This window comes from Protopterus annectens, chromosome 2.part0 (genome assembly GCF_019279795.1).
Source record: "Protopterus annectens isolate FY-2018-M chromosome 2.part0, PAN1.0, whole genome shotgun sequence".
NCBI classification, from domain to species: domain Eukaryota; kingdom Metazoa; phylum Chordata; order Ceratodontiformes; family Protopteridae; genus Protopterus; species Protopterus annectens.
This window is the reverse complement of record NC_056728.1, coordinates 869,584,175-869,608,223: the sequence shown is the minus strand read 5'-3', so window position 1 is coordinate 869,608,223 and position 24,049 is coordinate 869,584,175. Positions and strand designations below refer to the sequence as shown.

Below are 24,049 nucleotides of genomic sequence, written 5' to 3'. Positions count from 1 at the left end.
TTACTTCATTGGTTGGACCTCCTCACAACAGGACAAAGGGTCACTCGTCCATCTTCATTTGTCCACACTCCAACTGTCAATATGGGTGATAATGTTTTGATCCCTTTTAGGCAACTCTTTTCTGATGACTTGCTTAGGGTATTACAGGAGCCAGTAAAACCTGCAACCAGAAAGTCTTGTATGTCCAAATGGAAGAGATTTTCTGTCTGGTACCTTGCTCATAGAAAGGATCCTTTTTCAGTGGGGGTCCCTCTGATTCTCTCCTATTTGTGTGAGTTGCTGCAGTATGGTTTGACGTATTCTGCAGAGACCCATGTGTCAGCTATTTTTTGCCTTTCTGCCCTTGAATCTTCCTTTGTCTCCTCACTTTGAGGTCAAGCTATTTCTTAAAGATGTACTGCATCTTAGGCCCCCAATGAAGCCTATTCCTCCTCCTTGGGACCTTAATTTTGTTTTAGAAAAACTGACCCAGGCTACTACTGAGCCTGCAGGTTCAGCTTCCCTGCAACATTGTACCTGGAAAACTGGCTGATTACTTGATCTTACTTCTGCTTAGAGGGTTTCTGAGCTTCAGATCCTTATGGCCATCCCTCCTTTTTTGTTTTTTCACAAGGACAGGATGTCCTTCGTACTAATCCTTTTATACCCAAGATGGTCAATGAGTTGTCTTTGAATCAGACAGTTCAATTCCTTTCCTTTTTTCCCCTCTCCTCGGACTGCTAGTGAGAGGGTCCTACATACCTTTGATTTGCACAGATAGTTCAGGTATTGTTCGGATAAAACTAGGGCTAGTCGCAAGTCTGACTAGCTTTTTGTTTCTATTCATCCCAGGACATTGGTTTGGTTATTTCTAAGCAAACAGTCTCCTCCTGGATATCTCAGATCATTTGTTTTTGTTCTTTTCATTGCTGATATCTGTCTGCTTCATTAGACTTCACTCTACTAAGGCTCTTGCCTCTTCTGTTTCTTTCTTCAAGAGGTTTGGACACCATTTCCATCCTTGAAGCTGCTTCAGTGCATACCTTTACTAAGCATTATAAATTGGATATGGTTTCTAGGGCTGTAGCAGATTTTGTTTGAGCCATTCTGCATGGATTTATTGAAGGGTCTTCCCAGATTTCTACTTCCCAATCCTTTTCTTGAGCTTTTGCACTCTCTCCGCTGTGAAGACTACCACAACAGTGATGTAAAAGAACATGGTATAGTTCTGTAAAATCTTACCATAACAGTAGATGTCCTTCTCTTCACTGCTGCAGTATTCACTCCCTCCCTCCAACCCCCCTTTTTTTTCCTTTGTATTTTATTTTAGTTCCCCTCCTGGTTGAAGGTCTCAGTTTTCCATCTGCATTTTATCCTTCTGGATGTGCATGACATTTTTTGTCCTATGGAGACTACTCTCTTCTGGGGTAATTTATTTCTGGTTAACTGCAACCACGTGTCACCTTTACGCACTAAGTCCCGTACAGGGAGCATAAGTGTGACGTATTGCGCATGCAGGATCTATAGGTTTGGTATACTGGCAGACACTGGGCTATCCTTGGATGGAGATCCCTACTGTGAAGAATACTACAACACTGAAAAGGACATCTACTGACATGCTAAGACTTTGTACAACTATATTCATCCTTGGAACTGGTGATAAAATAAATAAATTTTCCCAGTTACCGCTTTCTTCCACATCACACTCTAGCATTTGCCATCTACTTGAGGAAAAATTCTGTAGGGTGCTTAGTGTATAAAAATACCTATGCAAACACTTCCAAGCAAAAGTCCTAAATCTTGTAAACTTTTTTGCATACTTCAGAGCCATATATATGTCCTCTCATTATTTCTTTTGCGAATTGCTTATCCAGATTATTTTTCCAATCTCCTCTAACCTCCTCTGATTGATTCCGTACTAATTATCTCTTTATTAACAGCAGCTTCTCTCCTACAGTAAACTAAAAACTCTACCAGAGAAAGTCTTTCACTTGGGATTCCCCTATCTTTTTTCTTTTTGTCTGTAGTCTGTAAGTCTGGGAAAGGCAGTCTCTAGCCTGCAGACCAAATGTTTTCTTGGCCCCTTGTCATTTTACCTTTCCCTCTCTAGTTATTTGCTCCCATTACATTGGTTCCTTTGCCAGCTTTCTCTGTACGCCTAATTAGAGTCATCCCTATTAACAAATGTTCCTGTTTCTATGCTTGTGTTGTCTTTCTTCTTAGAATACTTGCTGCTTTATGAATGTATTATTCTATATGGCTGCTGGTGTTCTCTTAAGGATCTGAATTCAACATCCCACTCTGTCCTTGTTTTTTGAATTTCATCATTATTCCCTTTCCACTTTGAATTCTAGCTTTATGCTTGTGTTACATATATGAGCAATAACTATGTAGCTCTAAAATATCCCTTCAAATCAGGTAGGTAATCCTAAACCACAGTTCTTTTGGAAGGATCATCTTGTACTGCATGACCCTTGCCCTCTTCCACTCCCAGATAATTTTCTTCATCTCTATTAGTTATTGTCCACAACTTCTCCTCTGGTTAATAAATATGCTTGACCTGTATATAAAACTAAAGGGACTAAAAACATTTTCACAGTTTGTATCTTGCTATCTGTATCCACAAAGAAGAGTTTCCAGTTTATCAGTCTTTGTGTTATTTTTTGTTTAGTCTCTTTCCACATAACTTCCTTAGCTACAATAACAGAATCCCTTTTAATCCATACTCCTAAATATTTCATTTTATCATGCCTACATAAATGTAGGTATTGCTGGACCAGTTCATGTATGAATACATAGTTTATCACTATAGCCTTTATCTTCATTAATTTCATATCCCAAAATTAATTGAAACTGTCTCAAGATGCTACACAGCACCACAATGTACTTTTCTGGTTTTATCAGGTACAAAATAATATCATCTGCAAATAAAGCCAACTTTTTTTCATTATCATACTAGTTATACCCTTGAATTTCTGAGTCCTTTATTTTCTGTGTCACTGGCTCTAAATATAAAGCAGATAACAAAGGGAAAAAGGGACACTCCTCCCTTGCTCCTCTGATTAGGCATAACATGTCAGAAAGGAACCCTCCCACTTTAAATTTTGCTTCCATTCCTTCATATATCCTGCTAATTAACCGTTATTGTATCAGGGAATGCAAATGCTTCCATTGCCATACTCACAAAATCCCAACTTACTCTTGTCAAATGCTTTGTCTGCATCAAGCTCCACCAACAACAGCAGTAATCTCTTATACTCTGCTTCCCTCTGGGGTCATCATTGCTGTATAAATGTTGTCAAAAGTTTTCATCCCCTCCACAAAACCACATTCATCCATACCTGTCAATTTTGGCAATATCGTTGCTGTTCTTTTAGCTACTGTGAACATAAATGTGGTTTAAAATTGAAATGGGCTTATATGAAGCTAGATCTGATTGGGTTTTACCATCTTTAGGTATTTCAGCCACTACGGCTTTCTTCCAGGATGTTTTAAAATACTGTTAATCAAAACCTTCCAGATTATCACTTTCTTTCCTCCTAGCTTCCAGACTTCCACAGGAATGTCATCTATTCCTGGAGACTTTCATGCAGATTGAGTATACGTCAAACCTTTATATTATCTCCTAGCTTAAATAACTTTGGCATACTTGTCTTCCATAAATATTTCTTTTTGTGCTCTTCCTTAATTTCCATATTTCTCTGCTTTATACAAATGTTCATAATATTTTCTTTGATCTGTGGTTATTTTCTTTTTACAGGCTTTCCTCAGTTTGGTAACAACCCTTTCTTTTTTCTTTTGCCGGAGTCATTTTGCAAAAGTTTTGTGTTGTGTGGAGTTCTCAGCAGTCTTTATGTAAACTCATGCATATTGTCCAGATACTCCATTATTTTCTCTTTAGCACTCTGTGGTTGCGCCTGTTTGCATTTTGTGAGATTCCCCTTATTCTGCAATGCTTTAACCTTTGTTAGCCCCTCTAAATAGTTCCTTTTACTTCTTAACCATATCTATTTTTCTTTTTATACCATATTCTTAAACTCACTTTCATTTTGTCCCAGTCACTAGCTATAACTCCTGTGGTTACAAAGTCTAGGAATCTCTGTTCCTGCTAATTTGGCATCACATAGGATTCAGAGATAAAGTCCCCCATGATTGTGGTATCCCATTGATTGGTGAGTGGTGAGTATTTCCAGTAAGTCTGAGTATGAGCTGTGGGTTTCCTGGGACATAGAGGGTAATTTATAACTTGCTAAGATAAATGGTAAGGGACTTATGTGGTAATCTGGACATGAAGAAACTCCAGTATGTCATCCTGTTTAGCCAACCTTAGAGGTATGCTTGTTACTGATCTAGATTGACACCTCCACCTTTAGTCCCTGTGTGTGCAGTTGCTGACCTAAATGTGTGGAAGGCAATGACTGAAACATTTTACTGCCAGGGTAATGTGTGCAGCTTTAAAGTATGCCTGTTTAACTGCACAGATGCCCACATTCTCCAATGTGTGGAGAGCTTAAATGGAGTGCAGCTTCTTGTTTAGACTCCTGGCTTTAAGCAGTAACACATTTTGATTTCCTTGAGTAGATTTTGCTGTTGTGGAAAGTTTGCCAATTTGGCATTGCCTCAAAAGGCTGTATGGGGAAGACTACGCTATAGCCAAAATTTGGAAGCCTAGACTCAGGTGCAGACTATCGTTGCCAAAGCAACGTGTTTGTTAACCTTGTCCTCCCATGCTGACAAATATTGTATCCTCCTAGAATGGCACCAGAAACAGACAGTTGTTAGTCAACTTCTGTTCATATTGTGGCATTATTCTTGGTGAAGGTAGAATGTTGCTCAGTGCTAGACACATACCAGCCTGTGACACCCATTCCAAGAGCTCCATAATGTCTCTCTTCACAGGTCAGATAAATCTGTGTAGACTGTGAGTCATACTGATATATGCAGTTTAGTGACTTGAATGCATGTGTAACTTGGCGGATCCTGGCCCCTAATATGTTGCTGATCATTAATTTCTCCTTGTTCGGCCTGGTGAGTAGGGCATCAGTATGTTGTACAATGGAGTCCTCTCTGATTAGTGTCCTGGGTAGTGTACTGGCTTGCCTTATTAGCTTGGTAGTTGAGACTCCATTGTATGTGCAGTGTTAGGTGTTGCTCTTGTGTATTTTTGCATTTGTCGAGGATAGGTTTTGCAGATGGAATGTCTTGGTGGTCTTTGGGGTTTGAAAAGATTACATTTAAGTGCCTCAGCACAAGTAGGTCTACGTGTGGGTATGTACTTTGTGGTGATTTTTGTGTGTGTGTGTGTGTGTGTGTGTGTGTGTGTGTGTGTGTGTGTGTGTTTCTGACAACGTGATGGTTGAGTGTTTGTACCCAAGAGTTTTACCTCCAGAGACTTTGTGTATATACATCTCTCATACATTGTATTTGTTTCTTTGAGGATTAAATGGTTGTCAGTGAATATTAGATAGTTGTTACATTGTCTCTGTTATTGCCATACCCACCAAACTGGCTACGGAGAAATTGTGAAAGTGCAAGTCCATGTTGTCAGGTCCTTTGAGTGAGCTACAAGGATGTGATGCATGAAGGGTTAGTAGTAGGCTGACTTAAGGGTGCTTTTGGTTCTAGAGACTAGACTAGGCTGTGTAATACTAAATTCAAGGGGCAGTGCTTCTTAACATGCAAACTAGCTGCTGTATGCTGCTTAAAGTGCAAAGTAATTGCTATACACTCACCAAGTTACTGGTATAGTTTGAGGTGGGGTTTTCTAGGGAAAATTTGGTTTCTATGTATCTCTGTCTATAAAGGACATTACTATCCACTGCTGTATGATGGGCAGTAGAGCACAAATAAATGTATATAGGCACTTATACCACAGGAAACTGGCCTCTGAGTCCTCTGGCCAATAAAATGACTACACCTAACAGCTTTCTTATGTGTTTATCAGCTTGGATAGACCAGGCAGGCTCCTAGCCAATAGGTATCTCAACCCTGTTCAGCAGTCACTGATAAAACTCCCAGTTCAGCAGTCACTGATAAAACTCCCTTCCCCTCGTGTTTAAAATACTTCTGTTTGCATATTCTACAGGACTGTTTTATACTGTACATCAATAAACATTTAACAAAAACTGATATAAAGTGAGTTTTATGCTTTGCATTTTTGCTAGTTGTACAGTCAACAAGCATCCAGTTTATTTATCCACTTCTTGCAGATCTGTAATTCGTGTAAACTACATCTAGTGGAATCAATAATTTGATTCTACCACTTATTCACTAAGTTAACTTTGTTGCTGATCTTTTTGTAGATCATTGTGATCTCCCAACACAGATCTTTGGTTAGAGCCCAAAGCACTCTTCAGTCTTCTAGTCAGCCCCCAGTCTTCTTTCACACAAACATTTTCCTTTGAAACAGTGGAAAAGGCTTCACTGACAAAACCTTTTTTCTGCCTGCAGACTGAGAAGCAGAGTCCCGTTCAGTTTGCTAGCTCACTGTTTTTTGAGTAAACCTTTTTATTTCCTCCATAGCCTGTTTTGCATCAAAACATCTTCAATCCTGCAAGAAGAAAGACTCTTGAGAACTGGCAGATACGTCAGCTTGAATCTCACATGCGTCTTTCTACATCCCCTGATTGTTGGGATAAACTTTTTTTAACATAGTGTACAGCAAAAAATCACTTTCACTAACATGGTAGTTTCCCCAGTTTTTAATATTTTCCCTTCTGTCACATTTTTGTCAGGAGTAGTTCTTTCTGCTGGTGTGATTTGCAGGGGTGGCTCATGGTATCTGATATCGGGCTGCAGCCCACTCCCCATTTTGTCATTTAAAAAAAAGTTTAAATTTTGATTTGTACACACTAGTAGCAGTTTGAGCTGCAAAGTAGTGTGTAAAGTTGAAGATGCGATGTTTCACAGAACTCGGAGCTGCTTGCATGCATGCTCAAGTTCCAGTTTAAAAAAAAAAAGAAGAAAGAAAAGAAAAAAACATATTTTTCTTGTTGCTGGACTGTTTTTTTTTTTTAAACAGTCTGAATTGGAAGACTGCCAAGAAGTCTTTGTGGTTTTAACTGCAGTAAATTAGAACCTGACTGGACTGTTAAATCAGCAGCCACGTCACGTAATCTAAGTACTTGACGTGGCTGCTGATTAGTCCTGTTGCTCTCGTGTTCTCTTCCCGCGCTTTAACACAGTTAATTTGCGAGGTTAAAAGCAAGAGAGATAGACCACCAAGAAAGCAGGAAAGAAAAAAATTTCATGGATCACTGAAATTTGTCCATCAATCGGATTGCTTGTTAGGTAAGAGAAGCCAAGGATTCCTTTGTCAAGGAAGACTTTTTTTTAAATTAACCCCCTTAAAAAAAAAAAAAAATCATTAATTAAACTGAGTGTTTTTGGCAGGGCCAAACAGATACTTTCTGTATTTATTTATTTTTTTCCTGGCAGGGTCGACCAGATACATTTAGGAATATAAATTTTCTTTCTGACAGTCCTGGCCTGGAGTCCAGCAGGGTCAACCAGATAGTAGTAGAAAGCCGAATGTGCAGTGAGCTGGCTGTTTTGGGGTCTGCTTGTAATGTTTTTATAACCATATCATGGCATGGCCAACCAGATACTTGTAGGGATGTATGTGTTGTGGGGGCTGTTGATGACTTTTTTTATTTATTTATTTATTTATTTTTTTTAATATAATATCCTGCCAAGGTTAACCAGATACTAGGGGCAATGTGTTTTGGGGACTGTTAATGATTTTCTTTTTTTAATATAATACACTGGCAGGGTCAACCAGAAGCTAGTGGTCTATGTGTTTTTGGGGCTGTTGATGACTTTTAATATAATATCCTAGCAGGGTTAACCAGATACCACGGAGGCAGTGTGCTTTTGAGGCTGCTTGACTGTGCGTGTCTTTTTTCTAATAAAATATCCTGGCAGGAATAAAACAGATACTAGGTATGCAATGTGTTTTGGGGGCTACTTGTGGATGATTTTTTTTTAAGTTAAACATTTTGCAGGGGAAGTCAAGATAGATTAGGATAGTGTGTAGATGTTTTGTTAAATATCTAGCCTTGCATGACTAAAGTGTGTATGAGTGAACTGAAGTAAGTTCACGTACAAGCTCTTGGCTATGTGATGATAAAGAAATACAGTAATGTAACCATTGTCTTGTGTTATTATTTTAAACCTTGCAGGCTAAAAGCAGATATTGTGGGTAGGCAGTTGGGCTGAGGGCTATACCTACTATGTGTGAATGAAATGACTGGCCTTACTGTTGTACTTCTGGCTTGCTTTGCAAGAGCAACATGAATTTGAGTGAAGTAAGATCGACCACAATCTCTGAACTCTGACTTTTGTTTATGTGAAAAAATATATAGATGTTAGCAGGAGTGCTGTCTTTTATCTTTTCCTTTTGTCTTTTAACCTTGCAAGATTAAATCCGATTCTGTGGGTGAGGTGGGCAATAGGGATTGGGGCTATGTGTGAATGAAGCAACTGGCCCTGCTGTTTACTGTTGTTGCAGTTCTGGCTTTGCAAGGCTGTAATAGTTGTCTGTACTTTATTGACTGTATGAGTCATTCTTGATGTATGTATTTTTTTATATCTATTCATGTATATACAGAATGACTGTTTAAAAATGTTTGTAGTATGTTAGAGCTTTTCTCCCTGGACATATGATGAATTTATATATATATATATATATATATATATATATATATATATATATATATATATATATACATTAAAAAACAGTTGGACAAACCTGGGTAAACAAAAGTAAAATAAATAAAATTAAATATGTATTTGTGTAAGGTGAGCTGGCATACATAAGTTGTGACTAATGTTTCTGTCAACTAAATGCAATTAATGCAAGTATGTTAATTTAATCATGGCAGGTTAAAAGCAGATACTTTTGTTGAATTATGGGGAAAGAGGACTGTTTGCGAATGAAATGAGTTGACTGGCTTTGCTCTTTGCTATTGTCATTCTGGCTTTGCAAGATTAATGTGTGTTTTGGTAAAGTCAACTGTTGTACAAGTCTGTGTTAGTGTCTTTCAGAACCACTGGCACAGTAGGCATTGGAGTGACCTTGAATTGTGAATAATAAAGTAAGATAGTACAGTGGGATTTCCAAATCTCCTTACTTTTCACTTGGCATTGTACAAAATGCAGATTACCCGATACAGTACAATGTATGTGTATTACATCATGTGTAGTCTTAATAGTTTCATGCAGTCAAGACCAACCACTTTATTACTGGTTAGGGATGTTTAGCTTTGTGCTGTTGTAGCATAACCTAAGCACCTCATTAGCTCTAAAATGCGATTTAGTCTAGTGTTTGATAGACTGTTCAGCATGTGCAATAGTGACTGACCAGTTATTTTATGTAAAATGGTAAGCATAATTAGTGTTGATCCCACTGTATCATGGCTCCGCCCTGTGAAGTTAACCCCACTCCTTTGAAGTTGGCCCCACCCCATTCAGGTGTCTCCTTTAGCCCCCCTTTGATTTGAAGTCCCCAGCCGCCACTGGTGATTTGTATATTTTACACATGTAGGTCACTGCTGCTTTCTGTCCATATTTGGAGTATACACATGATGTGTCCTGTCAATTAACAAATATTGCAGTAGAACTAAAGTCTATTTGCTTATTTGTAATTCCATAAAATTAATACAGTGCAGTCCTTCTAGTTTCTGTAGTATAGCAAGAAATCTCCATATTTCTCAGCATGCTCTGTCTTCTGTTTTGTTTTTTTTTTGTTTTTTTTTAAACCCATCATCTTAGGAAGCCCCGTGTTCAAGTCTGTCTTTATTTTATTTACATCTCAGATTTCTTCAGCTTTCTAAGAGCACCTGAATGGCTCCTTAACACTTCCATTTTTCCATCTGTCTATAATTTGACTTCATATGTTCCTCAAATGTCCTTGTTTAAAACACCTCTTGAATATATTTGTTTTTTGTCTTTCTCTAAATTACTGGAAGCCATCTTCTGAACTTAAAATATTTTTGATTAAACAGGAGGTTTTTCTTTTTTAGTTAATTTTTCCTAGCTTTTTCCAAATTTCTTCTTTATCAGCATTCAGGCAAAATAATTACTAGTCAGTAACTGAATTTTATTACATAAATTTATCTGTTTTCACACTGAGAACTTCTGTTCAATCAACTTGTTAGTTAGTTGTCAGTTTTGAAAATGACATGTCAGAACCTTTGTGAATAAGTAGAAGATTGCAGTTAGTGTATTCTCTCTCTCTCCTGGTTTATTCTGAAATTATGTGGCAGATCACAAGTATGTTCTTACACTGTCAGTTGCCAGCAGGGTTGCCAGATTTCCAACTGGCCAGCTAGGGACAAAGTGAAGACTTAAAAATAAATAAATAAAATTTAAAAAAAAAAAGGTCTTTCTCAGTAAGGTCTTTAATGTGGAACATCAGAGTTCCACATTCAACAAAAGTAGCTCTGTGTTTATTTTTTTGGCACGGGCCAATCAAAAGTAAATAAACACGGAGCTACTTCTGTTTAATGCGAAACATCGCAGTTCCTCATTAAACAGAAGAAGTTCTATTTTGCAATTTTTTGATTGGCCCGTATACCAGTATATGGGCCAATCAAAAATCGCTAAACACGAAGCTACTTCTGTTTAATGCGGAACATCACAGTTCTGCATTAAACAGAAGTAGCTCTGTTTTGCGATTTTTTGATTGGCCCGTATATCGGTATACGGGCCAATCAAAAATCGCTAAACATGGAGCTACTTTTGTTTAATGTGGAACTGTGATGTTCCGCATTAAACACAAGAAGCTCCGTGTTTAGCGATTTTTGATTGGCCCGTATGCCGGTATACGGGCCGATCAAAAAAAAAAAAAAAAAGCGGAGGCTGCCCGGGATTTAAACCGGCAGTGTGGGACTCGGGATCAGGCTGCTGATCTCGAGACAGTCCCGCCCAAATAGAGACGTCTGGCAACCCTGGGTGTCAACTCTATAACACACCAAACACTTTATTATAAAGCTTTCGGGTGAAATGTGATCTAATTGTATCTCCTTTTTAAATGTTGGATGAATGTGATTATTTTATACTGATGAAGGGTGTAGACCCAAAAGCTTTATAATTAAGTGTTTGGTGTGTTATAGAGTTGTTGTTGGACATTTTTGAGCAGTAATACCAGTGTCAACTTTGTTTAACCCTGGTTGTCAGTCTGTTAGCAATAAGCACCCTAAGGTAGTGCACAGACTGCCTCATGCTTACTTGGTAACCAGTTGTTCTTTCCTCACACTGAATGTACATGTGAGTGGTGAAGGTATTTACTACGTGTGGAGATTAACCTCTCATCGAAGCATAATGGCATATACCAGCTTGTCAGTACATGTCCACTTCACTTCAGCATGCCACTCATTAAACAGTAAGCCTTTCTATGCTGAAGAACTTGAGAAATTTCTCCCTTAACCTTAAAGGTCTACAAGTTGTAGGTCCAGCATACACACTTCTTCAGTGAGACACAGTCACTCCACCAACTACACCCATAGTATCATCCAACTCTAATACTCAGAAGAGGATTGACCTGACTGGCAAGTCAAAACCCTTAACTCTTCCTTCCACTGGTACTGATTTATTACTTGCAGGCACTTTGTTGTGCCATTGTGGGTATCTGGTATAAAGTTACAGGTTTTGAGTTTTGGATTCTCTTTTTTTTGTTGGTGTTTCTAGTGGTTAGTTTTAGTAGACTAGCGTTGCTGCAATAGATCCTTGACTGTCAAAGTGTCTAATACTAGTCTCCCTGCTTGCTAGTTTAGGAGGTTTATATGTGACATGGATCCCCACTTTTTCATCCTGCTTGAACAATTAGCAAGGGTATAAGAACACTTGTTGGTAACCCTTGCCTCCAAAGAAAACAGACAATGGCACAAGTTATGCTCTCTTTACTGCTGGACTTCTTGCAGATGGTCATTCTTTACAGGGTGTAAAGTCACATTGTAGATGTCTTAAGTATGGTCAGAAGACTAATGTCCACCCGGTAGAGCACAGCAGCAGTCCTAAGTTCAGCAGTTTTGGTGAGTATCCTCACACAACTGTATTTTATAGTAAGTGGATAATATGATTTTACTTTTACTTTTTTTGTGTGTGTGTGATTACTTACTATTTTATGACCATGGAAACGGTCTTTTAAAGTTAAGTTTGCATTGTATAAGCCTGTTAAAAAATCTCATAATTATTTTAGATTCATTTGGTTTTGATAGAGTATAATAAACAAAACTGTATGTTTTATAGGGATTTAGGTCATACTATCAGAAGACATACTGAAAATTTGAAGTTACCATATTACGTGAACAGGGAATTCAAAACAGAGTACAGAGGAGTACCACTTCAAAAAATAGAAAAGAATGTTGAAGAGGATTATGTGACAAATATTCGAAATAACTGTTGGAGAGAGAGGCAGCAAAGTAAGTAAATGATTCAGATGGCTTTGAAGTTCTAGGTCAGATTAGCAGCTGTCAAACATGTACTGCATTATGACGTCTAACTTTCATTTCCAAAGTCCTGGGCTTCAGTCCTGAACTCCTGACATTGTGTAGAGTTTGCATAGTATTTCCTTGATTGCATGAATTATATTTGGGTAATCGCATTCCTATCAGTGGATGTGTAGAAGCTGTTGCTTTCATTTAGTTGTTCAACACACTGGAATGATGAATGAATAAGCAAATGCGGATGTAGGTCTGACCTTGGCAGGATTTCCTTTTCTGAGGTTTGCTCCCTCAGTACTGAACTCAGGACCAGGTTTAGCATTTAAGGTCCATGATCCAATGTACTCAACTTACAGAATATCTGAGCTGAGATCATCTCATGACAGTTGAATCTATGCCACATCTTCATTGTCTTTCATTGGAGCTGTCTCACATGGTGCTGTTGTCTGTGTCTTAAGACTGGCCTTCGAGTCCCTGGTTCCAGTCCCCAGCATGAAGCCATCTACACTCTCCACTTCATCAGTGCCACCCATTTCTGTTATTGTAGGGACAGACCAGGTCACAGATCCATCCTTAGATTTGGTAGAGGTTAGCATGGCATTGCAGGTTATGATGAGGGTAATGTCATCTCCTTCGAGTCTTGACACATGGACCACCATTGGATTGATTCTACCCTGCGACTCCCACTCATTTTCTCCTCAGTCCCGTCATGTGTCCCTTCGTCATAATCGAGAGTCAGGCTTCAAAGTTACAGCTCGACAACAGGAGAAGTCCCCTGAAGACTCAGGGCATATCTTATGATGGTCCAAGAAAGAGGACGTGTAAAAGGAGATAAATCGTCTGTCTCATCTGATGACAGAGGGGAGTACCCTACAATCCCCTTCCAAAGGTATCACCTTTGGAGCAATCCTAGAACTTATGAGCAGAGAAGAGTTTTGTCCACTGACCCACCCCCCCAAGAGGGGGTTCTCTTTGAGGCCTACAGTTTAACACCATCTATATTTTGAGTGGTCCCATCAGCAGATACGTTAATATATCTGGCCATTAGAAGGTCATGGCAGGCACCCAGTACATGTGAATCAGTACCTCAGAAGCTAAATATGATTCTGACACACACACACACACACACACACACACACACACACACACACACACACACACCAGACAGCATTAGATGGCTTCCATCATTGTGTCAGTAGTAACTTAAAAAGGAGCTGATGACTGGCATAGTCACTGTCCATCCCCTAATAAAAGGAGTCTGTGGCCAGATTAGGAAAACGAGCATATGCTTCAGGTACCTGTGTGCTTCAGGCCTTGAACTCAGCCATTTACGTGAATCCTTTTCACAGGAATGACAGTCTCTTATCAGTCCTGACACTAGAATTCTTTAATCAAAGCCAAGGATTATTTGCTCCATCTCTGTCTGTCCCTGGGCATTTCAGTAAACTACCAAATGTCATTTCTTCAATCCAACTTCAACAATCCAGTTCATTGGAGGTCATCCAGACACAGCAACTTAAACAGTACCTTTTCCATCAGAAAATATTCAGATGTTGGGATTGGCAGTAGAGGCCCTTCTTCACTTCTCCCCTCCTCTCCTTTCCTATGTCTGCATTAGCCTTGCGTTCTAGGTCTAATGGCTTCATCTATTCTAGTGGTACAGTTTGCTCACTGTCATATGAGAATTCTGCAGTAACCTCTCAAAGATCAGTGCTCTCAATTTTACTAGCCAGTTTCAACACTGATAATTATAACCAGTCTTTGCAAACAACAATTATGATGATCGCTAGATTCCCCTATGTACATTTTGGCAAGCAATTTATTCTTCAGCCATCAGCAGTGGTAGTTACCACTGGTGCCTTTTCCCTGGGCTTGGTGTGGGGGGTGGCATTACAAAGAGAATATGGACCAAGAGTTATGGAGTCCAGAAAAGGCCAACCTTCACATCAGTATCCTCGAGATGTGGATAGTTCTCTCAACCTTGTAGGAACTTCAGGATTACCACCTTCTGGGGGGATTTCTGTCCAATCGGGAAACATGACAGTATTTATACATATGATGACAAGCAAGAAGGGGCCAGATCATATCCACTATGCCTGGAAGCAATGGTTTGGCAATGAGTGATATTCTTGCATAATATTCTAGTGGAAATAAACATTCTAGGGACTCTCATTTGCCTAGCAGGCAGGCTAAGCAGGTCAAGCGTTAACGCTTCACAATTAATCTCTCAATCCAATGGTGGAATAGCAGATATTCCATCACTGGGGCTACCTGTGCTGAGATATGCTTCCTCATCCCGTGCAACAAGTACTTCACCATGATCCTGCAGTAGCAACAGTCCCTGAGTGACACTTATCAGTGCCCCCCAAGACTACTGTAATCCTTCCCATCTCTACCTCTGACTCCCATATTTCTACAGAAAGCAATCAAATGCAAGGAGTGTGTCGTCTTAATTGCCCCCGTCTGGCCCATTCAAATCTGTTTTTTTCTTCTCAGGCCTTACCACAGTGAACCAACCTGTATATTGTATCCAATGCAGGATCTACTTTCCAATCCGTCTGGGAAGCCTCATAGGTTGATACTAGGCTGTCTGCCCTAGGGCATTTAGAAGCCTAGCCAGAGAGTGTTTGGCTTTCACCACCCTTTTTAGATTAGTTGACTGTGCCTCTGTATAGTAGGTCACAGAACATAGCCCATTTAAAGTTAGTTTACCGTGCCTCTGTCCAGCAGTGACACAGAAGAGATCCCAGGGGTAAATTTATGATTTCCCATCCAAACGTAAAGATTCTTCTTGAAGAGGGTCATTGAGGGGCTCTGTCTAGCATGGATTTTGTTCCAGAGTGAGGGGAGCCTCTGGGATATGAATCTGTCCCTCCAGCATGTTCTATTTATTTTCTGTGCTGAGGTTTAAGTCACTGGAGCGTGTAGCTCTGATGGATTTGGATTTCTTGAGGTGGAGCATGTCTATTAATTCTGGGGTGGACATGGCTTTATACGTCAGGCACAGGTCGCCTCTCTCTTCTCAGCCTTAGATTTACCACAAGGTTTTTCAATTCCAATGATTGCCAACAATCTGTCCCTTTCCTGTAATGTAGCTGAGATTGTCTGCTTCCTAGAAGGAATTTTCTCACAAGTTGCATCACTGCAGCCTCCAAGAGGTCTATTCTTGAAAGTTTACATCTGAAAGAAATCTCTGAGAGCAGCCACTTCATTTTTTTAAAAATATGTAGGTTTGAACTGTACTGTGGCTGTGTTGTACTTCATAGTGCTGCAGTGATTTACTTTGGAAATTAAAATAATTATTTACAAAATTACATTTTCTGTTTAAAATACTCTCAGTCCTTTGCTATTTGGTGTCCATAATGCCTGAAATATAGAAATAATTGATTGTGAACCCTTTGCCACTATGTATTTATGTAATAGAGGAACAGTATAGATCATTTATTCATAATGCCTGAAACATTGCGAAAGTTGACTGCAAGCCCATTGCTAGTACATTTTTAGTTAGTAAAAAATAAAAGATACAAACAATGATTTATTCAAACATAGTTAAGAATGCTTGATCAGTTTGGACATAATCTAATAGGAGATTACAACAATGCATTTTAAGTAAAATAATTGTATTGGCAACTTTTGGCAGTCAACAAGCATTCAGGTTTATAAAAAAAAGTTAATAGCCAGTATTTGAAATTGTTGGTTGAATGCCCATCTTCCATTTTTTATGTTTTTTGTGTTTTGTAATGTCGTAGTATATCAGTGTTTTTACCTTTTCAAGTACTTATTATTGGAAAGTTGTCATATATGATTTTTATGTGCCTTGTGACATTTTTTTTTTAAATTCTATAAATGTTCCTTAAATCTGTATGTTTATGTTTAGCTCTGAAGAAGTTTCTGATGTAAGTGGAATAAAATTACTCAACAATAAATTGTGTCCTTCCAAGCACAGGTGGAAAAGGTTCTCCATTTGGGTGAAGAGGTGTCACCCTAGTTTGTCAGATACCACTCTGATTTAATCCCATAGTTATTCCAGAGTCAGTGTACATGTGCCAACTGAGTGAACTCATGGAGGGAAGATTGTGGTACAGAACTGGTTGATCAAGCAATCTCATTCAAAGCACATCCTTGGAGCTTTAAATTTATATGATTTATAGGTTTGCCCATCTATTACCTTATTTAACTTGCTGGTTTAGCAATTTTGAATGCTCTCTCTTAGAATATGCTTCTCTGACTAACCATCAGCTTGGCGTACAAGGTCTCAGAGCTTCAGGACCTTGTTGGTAGGGACTCTTATTTGCTGTTTTGCTAGGTCTGATGCCCCTTAGAAGTAACCTACATTTCCTCACAAAACAGTGTCAGAACTGATGTCTTTCCATATCAGTGTTGCAATATTCATCACCTATGAGCTTTCCTGCCACAGCAGCCCAACGTGCAGCCAGTATACCAAAGTTTTTACATCCTCACAACATTGTATATCAGCTGTATGCTCCCCACCCAGGGGTAGGGCATAAAGATGGCATTATGTACGCTAGATACTCAGAACAACTTTGCCACACTAGTCTGAATGCCACAGTTGAACATCAGTTTAAATGCCCTTCACTGAGATGTTTACAGACAAGTGTCCCACTGGGGTTCTTCCTTTACTTGTGTACTTCGGGTTCATGTCACCCAGGAAAGGAAAATGTCAGTATGGGAGGCAGGTTCCCCATAAAGACGATGACGTGAAGTTTTTGTTCTACCTAGGTGCTTCACGCAATCATACTCAGTGTACCATTTGTCAGACCTTTGTGTCCAAAATGCTTTGCAGCCATCTGTCCTCTTTATATATTTATTTTCAGAACGAACATCTCAAACGTTTGACCCAAGGTACCATGGCCAAGTCAGCCCACCCTAAGGTGCAGCCATCTTTCAAAAAGAAGACCAAGAAGTCTCAGTCTGATTCTGCTGCTGTCGAATTCCTACTGGATGTCTGTCTCTCTGTCTTAGTGAGTGAAGACCCCAAAGATCATCCAGTGCAGGTACTGGTTTCCTCTGCCTCTACCCTGTTGGATACTGGCATGGAGCTGGTCTCTTGCACATCCTCTGAGCCAAAGAAAACATCTGCAGCAAACATTGAGTGGGAGCTATGGCTGATAATGTCTGAAGGACCCTGGGGCATTCCCCAGATTCTGGTGAGGTAAGAGGCCCCCTGGCATCCTTACTGAGTCTAAGCATGGCTCTAAACCTCCTAGGCTGATCAAAGTGGGATGTCCCTGTGAAGAAGCAGAAAACTAAGCACATTCCTCCCATTGCTAAGGTTCCACAGAGGGAATGGCAGGATTTTACACAGGGCTTGTTCAATGACCTTAACACCTCTGGGGATGTCTGTTCCTGCTTCTCCTTGGTTCTATACTTCAGCTAAAAGGACTGTGGAGTCTGGATTCTTCAGATGAGGAGGATGATTCTGGGGATAATCATTGGCGTACTTCTCACAAATCACCTGTCCTTTAGACTATGAATCTGAAGAAGAGGATTCCTTGAGTCCTGATTCTCCCTGTGATGAGTTGTCCTTTGGGGAGACGGTAGTTCTCATGATTGAATATTTTAAGTGGGACTGCTTACAAGTCTCTGTTATTCAAAAGTACTGTGAGTTGTTGCAGATGGAATCTCCTAAATCTGCTGTTCCACGCATGTTGGATGCCTTGTTGGATACACTTGCAGCTGCTTCTTTGGCTCCTGATTCCCAACCTCTAGCCCCCAAGAAGCCTGACCATCTTTCTAAAGTGCCTGAGGCCTTTAAGTACCTGTAGAAGTGTCCTTCAGACCAACCTGTGGTATCAGCTTTTTCTCTGTCTGTAGGCAAGCCATCTGAGCTTTTGCCTTCTTCCAAATTCCTTCCTTCTGCTAAGTATAGTAGGGATATGAAAAGGTTTGGGAAAACGTTTACACTTCTGCAGCCTTGAACTGCAGGGCCATTAATTATCAAATCCGTGTGACAAGTTATGTCTTGGCTGTTTTGTCATAGCTGAGGGGAGTTTTTTCTGCCATTCCTGACTCTGAAGGAAAGACTTCTGCCCTCTTTAAGTTCCACTTTTCAGGTTGCCCGTCACTCCATCAAATGCAGCTGTGATACAGCTGTTGCATCCTCTAGAGTTGCTGCTTCTGATTTGGTTCTGTTACGAGGTGGTACTCTCTGGCTTCGCCTCCAGGTTTTACTTGATGATTTCAAGGCCAAACTTCCAAAGAATCAGACTCTCTTTGGTATTGCTGACTTGTTTAAGACTGCAAGACAAAGGTAAAGTGATGCAAGATCATAAGCAAATTTTTGTTTCTGTCATACCGAAATTTCAGAAAAACTAACCTTTTCTGTCTGCCTTTGTGCTTAGGCAATATTCTCAGCCTTCTAAGGGGAAGAAGGTTCCTAAGTGTATTTTTGCTGATAAACCCACCTAGACTTATAAAACTCAAAAGCCCCCTTTTCAGGACACATCTGCCTCCATCTGACATAGTTTCTCCCCTTTTCCCCCTGCTACGTTCCCTTGTCTTCAGGCTTTCCCTATCCCTCCCTATCTGGCAAAATGCAATTTAGGATTTTTGGATTATGTTAATTATCCATTATGGTTATTTTATAGTATGGAAATCCCTTCCCCCTTTCTCGGGTTTTCCTCTGCCTCCTCCAGACCAACTTCCTCTTTTTCCTAGAGTTCTACATATTTTTCTGGGTCAAGACAGTATCACCCCACCGGTTCCTGTATCCCAAAGGGGAACAGGGTTTTATTCAAGAATGTTCCTAGTTCCCATCAAAGAGGGATTATGCAGATCGGTCCTTGATCTTTCCTTCCTGAATACCTCTCCAAAGATTCCTTCATTTTGGTTGCTTTGCCTCCATACTCTATTTCCCGTCTTACTTCCATAGACTTTTCTGCTATCCCTAGACCTAAATGATGCCTCTCTTCATTTTCCCATTCACCTTCTGTTTAGGAAGTTTTCACATTTCTGTTTCTTCCTCTCATTTCAGTTCTCTACTTTGCCCTTTAGTGTTTCCATGGCCCCGGGGATGTGCACCAAATGTCTCGCCCCTGCCATAGCCTTTTGCAGGCTTTAGGGAGTCTGGATATTCCCATATCTGGATGATCTGCTTCTTCAGACTCCCTCTCAATCCAATCGTTTTCAGGATCTGAACTTCACCATGCTCCTTCTGCTCAGTCTAGGTTCACCATGAGTCTCAAGAAGTCCAGTCTAATTTCTTCTCAAGACCACATTTTTGTGGAATGCAGAATTCAGACAATTCCAATGTTTGTTTCTCTTCCTTCTTCCAAGGCTCTGTTGACAACCTACTTCCGGCCTCTGCATCCCCTTTCTCTCCTTTTTGCAAGGGAATTTCTCAGAGTCCTGGGGTTCATGGCATCTACCATTCCCATGCTTCCCTTTGCCAAGCTTTACACAAGGAAACTTCAGTGGTATCTGAAGAGTTTGGCTTCAGAGTTGACATCCTCCGGTGTTTCCAGTTCCCTTACTTCCATGTCTCAGACTCTAATTACCGTGGTGGATTCAGCAGGTTTCCCTCAATCTGGAATTACCTTTTCAGACTCCTACCCCTGCTGATGAGCTGTTGACAGACTCTTCTGATCTTTGGTGGGGAGCCTCTTCCTACAATCTGAGGGTTTCAGGTTTATGGCCTCTTTATCAGAGGTCAGACCACATCAACATAAAACAGATGAGGGCACTCATCCTTATTCTTCAGGCCATCCATTCTCTGGTCTCCAGGTCCTTTAAAGCTCTTGGAGACAGCTCTACAATCATGTGGTCCATCAACAAACTGCAGCACAAGGTGTTATCTTTCATGCAGAGCAACTCTTCAGACCTGGGATTTGGCTAGCCACCATCTCTTCTTCAGAAAACGACCTTGTAGCAGACTTCTGAGCAGGTCCAGGACACAACCTCTTGAATGGATGCTTCATAAATAGGTGTTTCTGGACTTAGTACATCAGTAGGATATTACTCAAGTGGATCTTTTTGCCTCCCTCTGAACAGGCAACTACTTTGCTTCTGCTTGGAAAGTGGATGCCACATCTTTTTATTGGAAGGAGATGTTTCTGTATGATTACCCTCCTCTTCGTGTACTTCCAGGGCCCTACAAAAGATCAGAAAGGAAAGGGGTCTCCCTTTTGGCACAGCCAGCACTGGTTCTCCCTCCTCTTTCACCTGGTCAGAGGCAATCATCACAAGGTACCTCACCGTCTGGATCTCCTCACACAAGACAAGGGGCCTATCATTCACCCTCACATATCCACTCTTCATTTGACACTTCAAATGATTGGATATTGATCCCATTCAGGCACTGCTGTTCCGAGGATGTGCTTAGAGTACTCCAGGAGGCCAGGAAACCCACTAACAGAAAAATTCTATGTGGCTAAACTTGGTTTTCTGTCAACAGTTTCATTAAACTACCAATTGGATGTTGTTTCCAGAGCGAGGGCAGGATTTGCCAGGGTTATTCTTCATGGGTTTGTGGAGGGCTTCTCTGTGCCTTCCCTCTCCCATCCTTTATAGTAGCTTTGATACCCTCTGAATACTGCAACAATGATGTGGAAGGAAATAGTACAGTTGTGTAAAATCTTGTCATAACAGTAGATGTCTTTCTTTTCACTTTTGCAGAATTCAGACCCTTCCTCCTGCCCCCTTATTTATCTTTCTTTTGTTGGGGACACTGCTGGCTGAGTTGTCTTTACCACTTTGCCCTATTTTCTCTCCTGTTTCTCTTTCCTCTTGGATGTGCATCTTCTCCCTTCTCCTGGATTTGCTCTAGTTCTCTTAGGGCACTTCAATTCTGAGTATTCAGCGTATATATGTCAGCTTCATGCCGTACACCTTGGCAGGAGTATACAGCTGTCTATGATGCTGGGATGATGTGAAGGCTTTGGCATACTGACCGGACATTGAGCTATCCTTGGCAGGAGAAATCACATAGGTGATGAATACTGCATCAATGAAAAGGACAACTACTGTTATGGTAAGATTTTACACAATTGTGCTTTCTTAAACCAGTCAGTTTGTCTCCCTGTTTTATTTACTAGAATAGAAGTTAGAGAATGGACCATTCCCAGAAAGGACACAGGTTATTCTGTGTAATTCACTCTTGCGGCACTCGACTTTGGTATTCCTGACAGCAGACGTCTGATTGCTGTCCCTGAATTTTAGAGCTTTAGTCTCCTTCCCTATCGACTTCAAAGTATCAGTTGTATAATGGGACATGACTGGTGACATCTTCAGATCTTTATTGCTGTAATTTGATGTGCATATCTGGCAAGTCAGTTGTGTCTTCAGTCTGTTGTCTCTTCCTGAAGCCAGTTTATAGACACCCTGCTCTCGAACCTTCTTATCTTAGTGTTGCTTTTACAGACTATGATTTTTGTACATGTCAAGTACAAGCGTGGAAAACATTCTTTTTTTGTTTGTCCAGAGCATGACATACCCAGAGTCCTTGTTTTAATTGGTGTACCATCAAACATTGGATGGAAGCCTTAAGAAACTACCTCACCCAGAAATCCCACAGTTGGTCCAAGCCCTTTTTATATATGAAGACTCTTTACACTTTCCAGAATTTCTTCCAAGTTTTAGCTGCTAAAGAAAATAATCAGTAAAATGTAATTGATGTTAATACGCAGTCCTTAATTTGATATGCTTCAGTTTTTATTTATTAGTCAACTCATTCGTTTATTCTGCAGTTTTCATTCATTTGTTCTGAAGATACCACCTTAATCCATTTCAGTTTTTTGGGAGAGCCAGACCCTGTACTAGCAGTCAGTTATGTGCTAGGCGGAGAAACTAATCTTGGATGAGACACCATCCCATCACAGGTTTCAGCTTTTATTCTCTTAATAAAACGCACTTTCTGTTAATGGGAGTTGGAGGTTCTGAGTTGCCAGTATTATGTAATTCTTTCAAAGCTTTAGTTGTTGCAGTGCTTTGCATGTACTTGTCAGAATTTTCTCAACAGCATTATTCATATCCAGTGTTTAAGTGCAAGTTGGGTGTTCAAGACAGAAAACATAACTTCATGACTGATCCAACACTTCTGATGTCTTTGTCTTCACAACTTTTTCATTCGATTAAATGCAGATATTCATGGGCAAGTCTGTTTTTATTTTTTATTTATTTTTTAAGTGTGTTAGTACAAGGATACAGATCATTCATCGCAAATTACATCATACCAGGACACGGTTCTGGTCCACCTTAAATTAAGGCAAGAAAATTAATACAAACCAGTATCATATTTAGAGTGGGGTGAAGGTAGTGTCTGTCCTGGGTGCAAGCCTGGGGGGGGCTTGATTGCTTTTGCAGATCTGTAATCGGGCAAAAGTAGAGTTCCTGGACCACTTCTGTCTTAGATATTCACTAAGATACTGGTTCATTGTATGCTTTCCTTTTTCTGTGCATTTGTCACTGTTGCCTACTAACCATTAGCCTGTGATCATATAGACTCATTCATTCCTCTCAATGGATTGAGAGCTGATCACAGGAGAGGGTCATCCAGATGGCTAGTGGAGCTTGTCTTATGATGGTCTTAACTCTTTGTCCATGGCAACTGATGTGTGTACTCCTTGATTCAAGGACTTTGTGTACCTCTTCTTTGAATAAACATGCACACTTCTGCATATGCCTTCCCTCAAAAAGGCTTACATCCTCCCAGAAGGCTACTGATTTCATAGCTGGACAGTATCATCTCTGTCCTCCATATATGTGCTGCAAGCCCTACCTTGTCTGGTGTGAGAGTCGTCATCTCAGCAGGCTGGACTGCCTCTCTCTGCATGATGAGTTTGTTGATTTCAGTCATTCTTTTTTCCACCCTCCCTGCCTGGGTTCTCCAGTGTATTTCATTGAACATTTTACTGATTACTTTTCTGTTTTAGACATTTAGGGGAGTGTGAGTTACTTGTGCAAGAAGATTTGAATACTTTTCGTTGAAATACTGAATTATTTTATTTTTGATGAGTGAAAGTTATTTAATACTGTGTTGGGCACAGTTCTTCATTTTATTCTATTATTCATCTACTGTAGTTTAAATTGATTTAGCTGTCTACCAGAAGTACCCTTCCCTGTAAGTAAAGCAAGCTTGAAGAATTTAAGACCGTATAAACCACTATCACAACCCAAGGAGAGTGCGATCCTCGGTTTGATTAAGCCACTACCGAGAAGAAATTTTAGCTAGGAAGTCTGCTATAGGGAAAAGAGGTATACCCAAATATGATGATTAACTGCGACAGCAAACTGTTGAGAGTGGATCACTGTTTTATGCCTTACACACATATGGGAAAAGAGGTAACAGGAAAGTACAGCTGTGTCCTGGATGATCACCATGGACTCTGAGTATGCTATCAGAATGTCTTAGCATTCAAACCTCACAGAAGAGTTCTCTGATTTCAGGAAAGTCATCAACAATGGTACTGTAGATTTCCCCTCTTTGGGCTGACGACAGCCTCAAGTGTGCTCCCCATGTGCCATGCACCAGCAGTAACAGTTGTCGTGCTGAGCTGCATTTGTGTGTCATTATCCGAATAACTGCCTTATCCCCGCACACTTGAAAGATTAGTTGCAAGAAAATCTGCATGTCATAATTCCACTTTCATATGACTGGGACTTGCAGTTGA

General features: G+C 40.1%; 1 protein-coding gene across 1 annotated transcript in view; it reads left to right on the top strand.

Moving 5' to 3' along the window:
- Positions 1-24,049, top strand: part of DNAJB14 (DnaJ heat shock protein family (Hsp40) member B14) — a 798,655-nt gene that overhangs the window by 678,037 nt on the left and 96,569 nt on the right. The window contains exon 7 of the mRNA XM_044061132.1: positions 12,229-12,401. Within this exon, the coding sequence (XP_043917067.1) occupies positions 12,229-12,401 (173 nt within the window). The remainder of the gene's footprint in view (positions 1-12,228; positions 12,402-24,049) is intronic.